Source organism: Equus caballus, chromosome X (assembly GCF_041296265.1).
Source record: "Equus caballus isolate H_3958 breed thoroughbred chromosome X, TB-T2T, whole genome shotgun sequence".
NCBI lineage: Eukaryota > Metazoa > Chordata > Mammalia > Perissodactyla > Equidae > Equus > Equus caballus.
The window spans coordinates 140,459,011-140,474,651 of NC_091715.1; the positions used below are offsets into that span (position 1 = coordinate 140,459,011).

At 37.1% G+C, this 15,641-nt stretch overlaps 1 protein-coding gene across 1 annotated transcript in view; it reads right to left on the minus strand.

The window, feature by feature from the left end:
• Positions 1-15,641, minus strand: part of LOC111772241 (FMR1 neighbor protein-like) — a 33,999-nt gene that overhangs the window by 12,656 nt on the left and 5,702 nt on the right. The window contains exon 2 of the mRNA XM_070256797.1: positions 2,683-2,802. Coding sequence (XP_070112898.1) covers positions 2,683-2,802 — 120 coding nt within the window. The remainder of the gene's footprint in view (positions 1-2,682; positions 2,803-15,641) is intronic.

Here is a 15,641-nt window from a genome sequence, read left to right on the forward strand (position 1 = left end):
GAGTAAAGCAAGTGATACTATTAGTATTGACCTACTTTCTGTGAACACCTCATATTGGCACTACAGTATGTTTTACGAGTCTTCCTTTTGACCTTAAGTTATGACTCCATAATTTTGAATAGGCAATGATTTATGGCGTGAACACCAAGATTCATGCAACTGCAATAAATTCACACATATTTGAATCTATAAGACTCACAAGCTCAAATAGCTGACTTTTTCTAACATCCTGCCTTAAATAAGAGAAACAACTTTAGAAAGGCAGATATCAGATTTTTATTCAAAAAGAAAACCTCTACAGTATGGCTTAAAAAGCCAGCATAGATTCAGTTCAATCTCCAACACCGTCAACAACTACAGACTTAGAAAAGTAATAACTGATGTTTTATGATCATTCCAAAATACTTCAACATCAGCAAAGAGCAATATAATAATTATAAGTATATTTTTACCTTTTGGTATATTTTATTATAGTCCTCTTCCTTAAAGACTGGCAATTCCTAAAGCTAAGGTAAAAATAACAATGGCTATCATTCACTACACACCTATTTGTGCCAGGTACCTTGCTTTACACACATTATTTCTAATCTTCACAACAAACTTTCAAAACGAGTTTTACAACCTCTATTTTAAAAATAAAGAAATAAAAGATCAAAGTAACTTGTGCAAGGTTACAAAATTAATGCATTACCAGTTGCCCTGGATATTCATTTCCCAAACATTTTAGACATATGAGAGTTTAGCTTACTCTGTTGTTATATACTCTAAGCAATCTGTTCTTCAATCCTGCCAGGCCCAGAGTGACTCTCCTCCCCAGGCTGGACTGCATCTGAAATACCACGTTCAGTCCTAGGCATCATACACCCAGAAAAGGGTGACAGTAGTCAGGGCCTGCTCAGAGCTGGGATAGACTTGCTGTGTGCTGAGTTCCTCACTACTGGCATTGTTCAAAGACGACTTTCCAGGAATGGAAATCATAGAGATTTTAAATCACAGAAGAGACTGGAGTAGATCTCTAAAGTCCCTTCTAAGGCTGAGCTTCTCTTATTTTATGCTTAAATTGCATCTGATGGGATTTATACTAGATGCTAAAATTAACTTTCAGACTCAAATTACTAAGAGATATTTGTAATTTTAAAGAAAAGGGTAGAACAATTTTTACCAGGTTTACGCATTCAAGCATATAATTTTGTCCAAAGGGAGAAGGATCATGCGACCTCTCAAGCTTCCCTGCCAGTCTGTCTCTAGGTTATCATTTTAATCTGCAAGAGATCAATCTTTTACAAACAACAGCCTAATGACAAAATGATATACTTTTTTCTTTTTAGTGCTTAAGTGGGAAGAGTGTTGTTCATTTTCAATTATACAGAGGAAGAAATAAATTGGTTAAAAATATTTTACATCTTATGAACTTGTAGTTATTCTTCTCAAAGAAGACAATATACACATTTTATAAATATTTAATCACTGTTCTGAAATATTTGAATAAACCTAAGCCAGAAATTTCTCTTAAAATGGAACAGTTTGACTTTGTGGGGCAAAAACGTTCTCTCCCACAATTGATTTTGACTCAACTGACTGCACCAGGTTGGAGGAGTATTGGGGATGTAGGTATCTTATTTAGACTATTTTTAAAGGTGGCTTCAGTGTTCGTATAATGTAGTTACTATAAGTAATCATGGGACCGTTTACATCTGCTATTTTCATAAGATCTAAAGCTTAAATCATTTGCTGTTGTTTATGACCAACTTTGGCACTTACTAAACCATTCTTCTGGCTTCACAACATACTACCTTTTCTTTCTCAGATTTCTCTTTCTCCACTCAATTTGACCATGGCAGCATTTTTAATTCATTTAAGGATCTCATCTATTTTGCTATGCTCAGTGGTATTAGGTGTCATAATGCCTGTTTTGTATAGAGAAACATGAAGAGACTTATGCAAGGACACAGAAGAATTAGTGGTAGAGTCTGGAATGAAACAATGGATATAATTTTGTGTTTATATATGTACATCAAATTTTGTTAGAATAAATTCTGCAGGATTTTTAATAAAAGCTTCATCTTTGTAATTCACATTATGCCAATTTATTTTAATCTTCTCCTTGAAAGGGTACCACATGCTGAACAAAATGAAATGTGTTATTTGTGGTTAATAATTCTCACGGGTCACCATGTACCTGATAAACACATTATATACAGAATCACAAAAAGACGATGTGACTTGAAACCTGAACTTTTTATCACTAAAACAGATGGGAAAACATCTGGTGTATTCCATAACATTAGAGCCACAAAGTACCTTGATTAATGCCACAGAAGACATCGATTTCACAATACTGGGTCAGTTATTAAATTTCAGGCAATGCCATTAAGGTAATTTGTGAAAGGTTTAGATATTTGTGAAGGAAAAGCATTTTACAAAGAGTAACAAATATTTATGGAATGCCTTAAAAACACTGTCTCAGTTCATCCTCACAATTCTCTGTGGTAAATATCTTCATTTTAAACATGAGTACACTGAGGTTCAAAGGTTATCTTGCCTAAGGTAAAGGGCAAAGTCAGGATTAACACTCAGGTCTGTCCCACCCCAATGCCAATTGACTACACTGCCTCCTAAACATTTAACTACTATTTTCAAAACAAGGAGACGGGAGGGAAAAAACAACAAACAAGAACTTACTTGTTGGAAAGAAAAAACTTAACAGAGCTTCCCATGCAGAGGTGTTTTCCAGAGATGGCCCACTAGCATTTCCATTGCTCCACGGAATATACTGGCTTGGAGACACAGAATTCGAGAATCCTTAAGAAAAAGTGAAATTATTAATCCTAACATATAAAGCATTTATCACTTTCTATGACCCATTAATAGTAATCACCTTTGCTTAAATTAATTATGGAAAGTATAAGAGCTAACAAATATTGTACTTTCATCTCATAACAGCTCAGATATTATTAATTATCAGAACATGATTCTGCTGTGAAACTGAAAAACTATTAAATCTAAAAATGCTTAAGCTATAGGCCAACACATCCCATTGCTGTGCTATACAATAGTGAACTTGCCTCTGACAAACAGCATTGACATTCAAAGGCCCAATCAATTAACAACTTGGAAACTATGTATTCCAACTAAATCATAAATCAGATCCCATCACAGAAACTCTTGGCAAATATGCTGGCTTCTTTACTAACTGATAAAAATCAAGGCCTTAGACACTGTAAAAGGTTGCTTATCCTTCTTCCTTGCTTCTTCAAACATCTTTTAGTTTTATTTGCATGATCCTCTCCTATATTAAGAGGAAAGGATACCCATCTTCACTCCCATAGCATGGATTTGTCCATATCATTAAATATTTCCCAATATTATCTTTAATAACTTCACAGTATTCCATTATAAGGCTCTATAATAAGTGAGTTAACCATTTCCCCATAGAAAGACATTTAGGTTGTTCACAATTTATTGATATTATAAAGGATACTGCATAGAACTCACAGATACAGAGAACAGACTGGTGGTTGCCAGAGGCAGGGGGTGAAAGGTGGGTGAAATGGGTGAAGGTAGTCAAAAGGTACAAACTTCCAGTTACAAAATAAGTCAGTCATGGGGATATAACGTACAGCATGGTGACTATAGTTAATACAGTATTGTATATTTGAAAGTTCCTGAGAGAGTAGATCTTAAAAGTTTTCATCACAAGAAAAAAAAATTTCTATGTTTGGTGATGGATGTTAACTAGACTTATTGTGGTGATCATTTCACAAGATATACTGATATCAAATCATTACGCTATACACCTGAAACTAATATAATGTTACATGCCAATTATACCTCAATAAATAAAAGAAAAAAACAAAAAATGAAGAACACTGCACTGATTATCACTGGAACTATATATCTGCAGATATTCATGAAAAATTCCTTAGGATAAACTCTTAAGGAATGGTGGGTGACCTTGGCCATACAACCCTCCAGCAAGGCTCTCCCAAGGTACAGTCCTACCAGCAGTGCAGGCAACTGCCAGTTTTCGTGCATCCTCACCTTTTTGTTGTTGTTGTTTGCCAATTTAATGGCCAAAATAATGGTGTTTCTTTTGCTTTAATTTGCACCTTTAGTCGTCAGTGAGCTTACGTCTTTCATACATTTGTTGGATAGTAGAGAACTTAACCGTTAATCTGCCACATATGTTGAAAATATTTTTCAAGGTAGTTGGCTACCTTTATATTTTTAAAGGTACTTTGGGAAGTTCAAAAGTTTAAAGTGTTTTTTGTTATCAATTCTATCAATCTCTTCCTTTACTGTTTCTGCCTTTCAGGTCATGTCTAGAAAGACACTCTACACTCTAATGTTCCCTTCTAGCACTTTTATAATTTCATTTTTAAATTTAAATCTTTAATCCACTTGGGATATATTTTGGAGTATGTTATGAAGTAGGGATACTTTTTTTTCAGTTGTCCTAATACCATTTATTAAATCCATCCTTTCCTACTTATAATATCACCATCATATTCTAAGTACTTAATAGTCATAGATCTGTTTCTTGACTTTCTATTCTGTTTCACTAATCTACCTGTTTGTGCACCAATACCATCGTTAAAATTTGTCTCATATTGTCATATGTTTTAATAATTGATCTGGCAATCCTTTCATTAATCTTCATTATCAAAATTTTATTCTCAACTCTGAATAATTTTTTAAATGAACCTTAGAATTATCTTGTCAAGTCAAAAACTCCTAATAATATTTTTTTTGTAATTATGTTCAATTATTTAACATTCACTCAAAAACCATTTATTGTGTGCTAGGCATGAATTCAGTTAAATGTAGACTTATTTGGAAAGAACTGATAAGTATAAAATTTTATTACCCAAGAATAGGTTTGTTTCTCCACTCATTCAAGTGTCTTTGTACATCCCTGTGTAAGGTTTATAGCTGCATTCATACAGCTCTTGAATCTTTCTTATTATGTTTATTCTCATATACCATATTAATCTTGTTCTTAGGGGAATATGATCTATTTCACCACATTTTCTAGCTGATTACTGCTAATATGTAAGAGAGCTATTGATTTTGGTTCATTGGTTTTATATTTCAACACTATGCAAAAATGTTCACTCATTATAGTTTTATCTTCACTGTATATTACATGTCTTGACAACATTAAAAATAACCCATTTTGTCCTTTTTGCTTTCTCCTAACTCCTACTCATTCAACAAATATCTATTTAATGTCTACTATATTTTAGGTTTTGGCGATACATCAATGAAAAAATCAGATGAGATCCCTGCCCCTCATGGAGCTTACAGTATGGTGGAGCAAACAGACAAAAAAGAAGTAAACGAACAAATTTAATAACTACAAATTGTAATGAATGCAATGAAGTAAGTGGATACCAATGCAGCATAAGGTAGGAGACCTACTTTAAATAGGGGCTGGCCTCTCTTGAGACGATATTTAAGCTAAAAAAAAAATAAGAAACTGGCTACACAAAGGGCCTGGAAGAGTGCTTCCAGCACAGGGGACAAAAAATGAGATTAATATTGCCAGGGAAATGATACAGCAAAGAAACTACAGTTGGAAGCAGCTTCAACAGGACCTATATTCTGTACTGCCACTTGTTCACTCAGTGCCCACCTTCCCCAGCTGACTGCCTCTGTTGCCACTGGACTCAACACACCATCTGAAGGAAGTGTTGGCTGGCAGTAGCACACAGTGGCCTGAGTCTCCACTCTAGGATATCTTCCCCAGATGGTATGCTCTCTGGAGTCTCTCCAGGATGGAGACTGATCCCCAGCTCAGAGTACCCTAGCCTCCAGCCCCTCCCAGACAGGCTTGGCCTTAGGCTGAGGTGAAACACAGGTTGCGGCAACTTCTCTCAGTAGTGTCTGGCCCGGCTTCATTCTATCTTTCTGATATCTCTCCAAATTTCTGGCATATTGATGGCAGATGGCACTCTTCTGGGTTCTCTGGGTTTTCAACCATCATAGATCTTTTTGTCCTTTCAATGAGCATTTGAAATGGAGGAGGCAATTAAATATTTACTCAGATAGGTATCATCAGTGGCAGCCTGAACCAAAAGCCTCCAGAGTGTTTAACCTGTTCTCCCTATACCACTGGTTTCTTGCCGACTCTGACAGACAATTACTTACAAATTAACGAGTAGTATTTCCCAAAGTGTGGTATGAGTACCATCAGCATTACATGAGTTGATTTTAGGTGAAACACACTTGAATATTTACGGATATATCTCATCTTTGCTATTTATTTACTTTAAAAGTGTAGGAAAAACTCTATGACCGGCATATCAAAACTATTATAACACCAAACAAGGTTGATATCACTCACCATATGGCAAACCTTTATAAAATTCCTTTTAACCACCCTGTTCTTTCCTCCCTGGGAGCAACTGCCCTTTCCTCTCTCCAAAATCTCCCATCAGCCAGTGCCCAGGTCTTCTCAGATCTTCCTCTCCACCCTGTTAGGCTCTAGCCTCTTTCCCCTCCCCATCACTTTTCATATGCAGAATAATTTCATCCTTTATGCCTCTAATTTGCATCTGTACACTCATTAATATGCTCAAACAAAAGATTAGGAGCCAGCTTCCTTAAATGGCAGCAAGAAACAGTAAAGAACCAATTAGGTTGCCCCGTCACAAAGAATTTTTATTTTTTAATTTCTCTGCTGCAAAAAAAGACTGAAAATCTAACCACATTTCAAAGGAAAAAAAACTAAACTCAAAGCTGTGAGCATCATGGGCATGCAACCTGTGCAATCTACAGTCTAGCTCTTAGAAGGACCCCACGCTTGGTTTAATGCTCTATCATCTTGAAGTTCATAAGAAATTTTGAAGTAGGGATGCTGCATTTTCATTTTGCAAACTACGTTGCCAGCCCTGCTATGCAGTGAAGTCTCTCAGATGAGGAACTGGATTAAAGGGTGAGAAGACAGAAAGGGAACAGTGGCTAATGTTATCAGCTTGGAAGGATTCTCCTGGGGCTGTAGTAAATTGAGGGTCTCCCTATGCAGCAGTCTTTCTGGGCCTTGGCCTCAAACAGACCTGAATTTGCACCCTGGCTCTGTCACATACTAGTTGGTACACTTGGCCAAGTCAGTAACTTCTCTTTGCCTCAGTTTACTCATCTGCAAAATGGATTTTGAAGGATATTCTGAAGGATTATAAGGATTAAATGAAGTCATGCTTAGTACAATGTAAAATGAATAAATATTTTGTCATGTCTTTCATTATTTATTTTTATTGTTTATAATTTTAAAAACAGTATTTTGGTTGTGGGATATTTATTTTTATAAATAATTCTCTTAATAACAAATATGACCAGTTTTCCATTTATAACTGTGCTACACTTTCCTTTTAAAATAAACATATTTATGTAAAAAAGTGAGACTTTTTAAAGGAAAAGAGGAAGATCTGATAGTATTAAGATAACCAAGAGCTGTGAAGGTGTTACACAAACTACTGAGGCAAAAGCAACACCCATAGCAAAATCTCCTCAACTTTTAGACAAGGTAATTGAAGGGTAAAAGAGGTAAAGCGACCCATCAAAGGTCACAAAGCAAGTCAGTGGCAGAATCAAGACAACTTGGGTCTCCTAATTCGTAATTCAGGACTCCTCCAACTATACCACATGCACACATGGTTAAAGCAAGAGCAAGCCTCGTGCTTAATGAGGTGCATGGCAGGCAGCCAGATCCTCTATCTATGTGCACTGCCTCATTTACTCCCCGTGAAGAATGGATAAATGAAGTATTCTAATATAATGATACAGAAACTAGTCACATGGTTGTGTCCATGAAGCTAAAGCATTCTGAAAATATTACCTATTAGTCAATCTTTATTTCTCCTTTTTTTTTTAATCTCCCATTAAACGCTGTGCAATAAGAATTAATCCAATAGGTTACAGAGAATTGGTGGAGAAGCTGGGATCAAACTCCCAGTCCCCAATCTCCTAGTCTCCTCATCCTGTATGCCACTAGTCTACATGCCTTCCATAAAAATACAACCTGAGAAGCAATGCAGTTTGGGAGTCCAAACGACAATACAAACTGGAGATATCCCAGAGGTACCTCACATCCAGCAACCTCAATTCCCTTTGGTGGCATTAAATCTAAGAGAACTCGGAAGGGTCTGTCTAGGAAGGAGAAGGGGAATTTTAGTTCTAGAATTACGTGCCCTCCTTTCACCATAATACTCCAGGGCCATGGCCAAATTACTTTACCTCTCAGTGTGTATTACTTTGCTAGAGTCATTGTAACAAAGTGTCATAAACTAGGCGGCTTAAAAACAACAGAAATTTATTGTCTCACAGTTCTGGAGGTTAGAAGTCCAAAATCAAGATGTCTGTTCCTTCTGAGGGCTGTGAGGGAAGGCCTCTCTCCTTGGCTTGAAGACCACTGTTTTCTCCCTATTTCTATTCATATACAGTCACGCATTGTTTAATGACAGAGATACGTTCTGAGAAATGCATTGTTAGGCGATTTTGTCATGTGAACACCATAGAGTGTACTTACACAAACCTAGGTGTTATAGCCTACTACACACCTAGGCTATGTGGCACTAATCTTATGGGACTACCACTGTACGTGCAATATGTTGTTGACCAAAATGTCATTAATGTGGCATTTAGTCTTTTCTCTATGAACGTCTACCTCTGTGTCCAACAAGTCATACTGGATTGGGCTCACATTTTAATTTGATTACCTCTATAAAGACCTTATCTCCAAATAAGGTCACATCCTGAGGTACTGGGAATTAAAATTCCGACAATCTTTTTTTGTCGAGGGTGGGGGAACACAATTAACCAATAACACAGTACAATTCATTATATTAAGTTATTTTAAATGTAAAATAATATTTAATCCATCCAGTCACATATTACCTCCCAGGAACCTGGGAAATCTGACAGTACAAAGAATGAATCATGAATTATTTCAGGAGAAAATATGTTAAATCTATACTGGAAAAAGTCTTCATGGAAATAAAGAAATCACACTGAATAACAGTATTCTTTTTTTGTAAGAGTTCTACTCAAAATAGAAATAGAAAACGAAGAACTCATGGACTAAGAAAAAATAATGTACAATTTATAGTTTTGTTTTTTAACTTACATTTTCAGAAAATGAAAAAGCACTGTTTGTAAAGCTCTCAGTCATATTTGTAACCAGTGTTTATAAGGACAGCAAACTAATTCAGAAATACTTTGGTATTTTAGATGAACAGTAGGAAAAATAAGTATGAATAATTTGAAGTAATATGATTTATAAACGATCATTTAAAAAGTATCCTAAAATATTTCCATAAAGCAGAAATCATATATTCTAACTTAATTAAAGTAGTTGGTATAAGGATGCCTAACATATACTTTATTTAACTTTGAATTTCACCCCTCATAAAAAGTTATAAAGCCATGCAGTTCTGACATAGTACACAGAAGTCTCTGTTCCTTTTACTTACAATGCCTCTGCTAAATTTTTGCCTCCTCCTTTGCCTGTGGGAGGACCTTGGTTGGGGGTGGTCATAGAAGGCCTCTGCGGAGGGCAGGGAGAGAGAAGTCACTGAGATTAGAGGTGAGGATGGAAGACTGTCTTTAGGCTTGAGGTTGGAGCTTGAGGGAAAGAGGAAGACTGTGGGAAAGCCAAGGCCTTTATGCAGATGTGGAGATGGAACATCACTGTGAGGGGCTCGGGAGGGAGGGCAGGCCATGGGAGGTAAGGTAGAGAATGCCATTTTGAGAAGGCCATCTTGGAGCTAAGGAGAGAAAGCTATGGGGAAAGGAAAAGTATTTGAGCAAGGGGTAAGAAGGATTTGAAGGAGGAGATGGGAAAGACTTTGAGTCAGGAAAGTGAGGCAGCATGACCATTAAAGAAGGAGGAGGAAAAAGACTTTGGGGGAAGAAGGAGAGAGTACCTTTGGGGGATGAGGGAGAGGAAATTCATGAGTGGGGAGAAGGGAAGGCTTTGGAGGGCTGAAATAGGCATCAGAGAGGAGGGTGAGTAAAGGTCTGGAGGAGGGTAGGTAAATGAGGAGGAAACGGAAGGAATTTGACTGAGGGAGGGAAGGTCTTTGTGAAGACAGGTTAGAGAGAGAAAGACAACATGAGGTAAGAGAATGAAGGCATTTTAAAAGGGAGGTGAGAAATTGAAGACCTTGAGTGAGGGGAGGAAAGGGCTTTGTGAGATTAAGAAGAAAGGCTACTGAGTGAGGGAGAGAAGGTGAGCAAAAGAAAGATATTGTGGGGATATTGGAGAACGAAAAGACCTTGATTGAAGGTTAAGAAGAACTTTTGGAGTGGTGATGAGGGAGGGAAGGCATTTGTGAGGGTAAAAGAAAGCAGGCATTTGTGAAGTGAGGTGGCAGAGGGATGGCCTTTGTGAGCATAAGCAGAGGAGGGAAATTCTTTGAGAAAGCAGGTGAAGGAGTTTAATATAGTCATGCACCACATAATGACATTTTGGTCAATGATGGACCACATATATGACGGTGGTCCCATAAGATAAGTACCAGATAGCCTAGTTGTGTAGTAGGCTATACCATCTAGGTTTATGTAACTATATTCTATGATGTTCACAAAACAAAACCGCCTAATGACACATTTCTCAGACTGCATCCCCATCATTAAATGACAGATGACTATACTATATGAGGAGAGGAAAGTTCCTACTTTGAGAGGACTTGAGAGAAGGAGGCCTTTGAGGTGAGAGGTGAAGGAGAGAAGTCAATTATAAGGATAGAGGAGGCAGAGATGGCAATCATGAAAGAAGGGAAGGCCTTGGTGAAGGGAAATGAACAAGGAAAGGTCTTTGTGAAGGGAGATAATGGAGGAAGGCATTTGAGTGGTGAGGTAAGGGGGGGTTAGTAAGGTGAGGTTAGAGGTGGAACAGCTTTAAGAGAAGAGGTGGTGAAGGTTAATACTTGGAATGCTGAGATGACAGAGGTTAGTACTATATGATAGGAGGTAATGAAAAGAAGGTCTAAGGAGAAATGAAGGAGGGAAGCCATTCATAAGGGAAAGAAAGGTATTTGTGAGAGTTGGTGAGGGGATTCAGTCATTTGTGAAAGGAGGTTAGGTAAAGAAGACCTTTCACAGAAGAACTATAACATGTAAAGAGACTGAAACACTAATCAAAACCAACCAGGGTCACATCAGCATCACGGCAGAGTGAGTTCTCCCCATAAGCTCTCCCCTCAAAGATACAATGAAAAGAACATTTATATTCCAACAGAGGACATCCACACAACAGAAATGATGTCTGAGAGACCCATGCAGCCGTATGTCAGAAAGTGGAGGTGCTGGAGCCTCCACCGAGGTAGTGGAAGGAGGTAAGATAACGTGTCTCTTCCTCCCTGAAGGACAGAGACACAGGAATTGTGTGCAGCCTCTGGGAGGAAAGCAGGGAGGGAGTGGCGGCCCTCCGTGGGAACACCATAGATCTCTGAGGTGCCTCACAGCCCGGGGGAAAGCCCCCCATAGAGGTGACTGCTATCACCAGGGTATCTTCATCAAGCCAATACTGCAGGAGAGCTGACAGCGAGGGGAGAGTGAGAAGTCCCCGAGATCTCCCAGGAGAAAGAAAGCTTCCCTCACCCTGGCCCAGCACCCCAGCCCAGCACCTGGGAGCTGTCCCATGGATCACAGTGTGTTCAGAATATGCAGCTCTTGAACCCCACCCAGTGGTGACAGGTGGAAGTAGCAATCAGCTACTACCAAAATGCAGAAGCACAAATTCATGGCATCTAGCAGTATGAAGAAATATGTTAAATCTCCAGACCAAAAGGAAAAGGACAAGTACCCAGAAATCAATCGTGAAGACACAGAAATCTATAACCTAAATGACAGATAATTCCAAATAGCTATCATTAAAAAACTGAACGAGTTAAAAGAGAATGCAGATAGACAATTCAATGGGTTCAAGAACTACTTCACAAATGAGGTTGAAACTATAAAGAAGAATGAAACAGAAATATTCAAGATGAAAAACACAATGGATGAGATAAAGTAGAATGTGGATTCCCTGAACGGCAGAGCTGATATCATTGAGGAGAGAATCAGTAACAGTGAAAACAGAAATATAGAAATGCTTCAGAAGGAGGAGGAGAGACAACTAAGACTAAGAAGAAATGAAGAAAGTCTCTGAGAAATATCCAACTTAATCAGGAAATGCAACATAAGGATTATAGGTATTTCAGAGGAAGAAAAGAAGGAGAATGGAACAGAAAGCTTGTTCAAAGAATAACAACAGAGAACTTCCCAAACCTGGAGAAGGAGATGGAAATTCACATGAAAGAAGCCACTAGATCTCCTAACTATATAAATGTAAAAAGGCCTACTGCAAGGCATATAGTAGTAAAGCTGGTAACAATATATGACAAAAAAAAAATACTAAGGGCAGCAAGGCAGAAGAAAATAACTTACAAAGGAACCCCTATTAGGCTTTCAGTGGATTTCTCAGCAGAAACCTTACAAGGTAGGGGAGGGTGGAATGATATATTCAAATCTTTGAAAACCAGAAATTTTCAGCCAAGAATACTCTATCCAGTGAAAATATCCTTCAGATATGATGGAGAAATAAAAACTTTCACAGATAAACAAAGCTGAGGGAGTTCATTGCCACAAGACTCCCCTGACAAGAAATGCTCAAGAAGGCCCTCATACTTGAAAAAAGAGAAGGGGCTACAAAGCCCTGAGTAAGAATATAAACAGGTAGACAATATCAGAAAATTGTAGCTATCCATTAGAACACATTAGCAAATACTCAAGTAAAACATTAAAGATAAAGGGAAGGAAAACACCAAAAAACAAAGATAATCTTGTCATTTAAACTAGACAGATAGAATAAAATGTGACAAAAACAATGTAGGAGGGGAAGAGGAAAGGAACTGAATGAGCTTAGCCTAAGGAAATAAGAGGTCATCAGAAAACGGACTATCCTATCAACAAGATATTTCATACAAAACTCAAGGTAACTACTAAACAAAAAAGCAGAACAGAGACACAAATAATAAATAAGGAGAAAACTAAGAAATCCAGCATAAAAAACTACCTAACCAAATTGGTAGTCTAAAATACATGGGATGATAAACAATGGAAATGCAGGAGAACCAGAAAACAAGCAATAAAATGGCAGCATTAAGCCCTCATATATCAATAATCACTCGAAATGTAAATGGATTGAATTCTCCAATAAAAAGACACAGAATGGCAAGATGGATTACAGAACAAGACCCAACAATATGCTGGCTCCAGGAAACACATCTCAGCTCCAACAACAAACACAGGCTCAGAGTGAAGGGATGGAAGATGATATTCCAAGCTAATGGCAAATAAAAGAGAGCAGGTGTTGCCATACTTACATCAGACAAAGTAGACTTTAAGATAAGACAGGTAAAGAGAGACAAAGGGGAGCAGTATACAATGATCAAAGGGACACTCCACCAAGAAGACATAACACTTAGAAATACATATGCACTCAACACAGGAGCACCAAAGAACATAGAGCAACTATTAACAAACCTAAAAGGAGATATTAACAACAAGACAATAATAGTAAGGGACCTCACACTCCACTCACATCAATGGATAGACCATCCAGACAGAAAGTCAACAAGGAAACAGTGGAATTTAATGAAAAACTAGACCAGATAGACTTAACAGATATATATAGAACACATCATCCAAAAACAGCAGAATACACATTCTTCTCAAGTGCACATGGAACATTCTCAAGGATAGAATATATGTTGGGAAACAAGGCAAGCCTCAATAAATTTAAGAAGATTGACATTCTATCAAGCATCTTTTCCAAGGACAATGATAAGAAACTAGAAATTAACTACAAGAAAAAAGCTGAGAAAGGGGGAAATATGTGGAGACTAAACAACATGCTACTGAACAACCAATGGATCATAGAAGAAATTAAAGGAGAAGTCAGAAAATATCTGGAGACAAATGAAAACGAAAACATACCATACCAACTCATATGGGATGCAGCAAAAGCAGTCCTAAAAGGGAAATTCATTGCAACACAGGCTCACCTTAATAAATAAGAAAAATCCAAAATAAGAAATCTCAAACTACACCTAACCGAATTAGAAAAAGAACAAACAAAGCCCAAAGGCAGCAGAAGGAAGGAAATAATAAAAATCAGAGCAGAAATAAATGCAAGTGAAACAAAAAAGACAACAGAAAGGATCAATGAAACAAAGAGCTGGCTCTTTGAGAAGATAAACAAAATTGATAAACCTCAAGCCAGACTTAAAAAGAAAAAAAGAGAGAAAGCTCAGATAAATAAAATTAGAAAAGAGAAAGGAAAAATTACAATGGATACCAGAGAAATACAAATGATTATAAGAGAACACTATGAAAAGCTGTATGTCAACAAATTAGACAATCTAGAAGAAACGGATAAATTCTTAGACTCTTACAACCTCCAAAAGCTGAATCAATAAGAAATAGATAATCTGAATAGACCAATCACAAGTAAAGACATTGAAACAGTAATTAAAAATCTCCCAAAAAATAAAAGTCAAGGACCAGAAGGCTTCCCTGGTGAATTCTACCAAACATTCAAAGAGGATTTAATACCCATACTTAGTAAACTATTCCAAAAAATTAGGGAAGACAGAACACTTCCTGACACATTCTACAAGGCCAACATCACCCTGATACCAAAGCCTGACAAGGACAACACAAAAAAGGAAAACTATAGGCCAATTTCAGTGATGAACATAGATGCAAAAATCCTCAACAAAATATTGCCACCCTGATTAGAGCAATACATCAAAAAGATCATACATCATGGTCAAGTAGGATTTCTATGAGGGACACAGGGATGGTTCAATGTCCATAAATCAATCAACATGATACACCATATTAACAAAATGAGTAATAAAAACCACATGATCCTCTCAATAGACACAGAGAAAGCATGTGACAAGATCCAACATCCATTTACGATAAAAACTCTTAACAAAATGGGGACCAAAGGAAAGTACCTCAACATAATAAAGGCCATATGTGACAAACCCACAGCCAACATCATACTCAATGGGGAAAAGTTGAACGCCATCCCTCAGACAACAGGAACAAGACAAGGGTGCCCACTCTCTCTATTCTTATTTGACATTGTCCTGGAGGTAATAGCCAGAGAAATTAAGCAAGAAAAAGGAATAAAAGTAATCCAAATAGGAAGTGAAAAAGTGAAACTCTCTATTTTCAGTTGACATGATTTTATATATAGAAAACCGTGAAGAATCAATCAGAAAACTACTAGAAATAATCAACAACTAATGTAAAGTTTCAGGGTACAAAATCAACTTACAAAAATAAGTTGCATTTCTATACTCTAATAATGAACAGAAAGAGAACTCAAGAATACAATCCCATTTACAATCATGACAAAAAGAATAAAATATCCAGGAAGAAATTTAACCAAAGAGGTGAAAGACCTATGCAATGAAAACTACAAGACATTGTGGAAAGAAATAAATGATGACATAAAGAAATGGAAAGATACTCCATGCACATGGATCAGAAGAATAAACACAGTTAAAGTGTTCATAATACCCAAAGCAATCTAGAGACTCAACACAATCCCAATCAGAATCCCAATGACATTCTCCACAGAA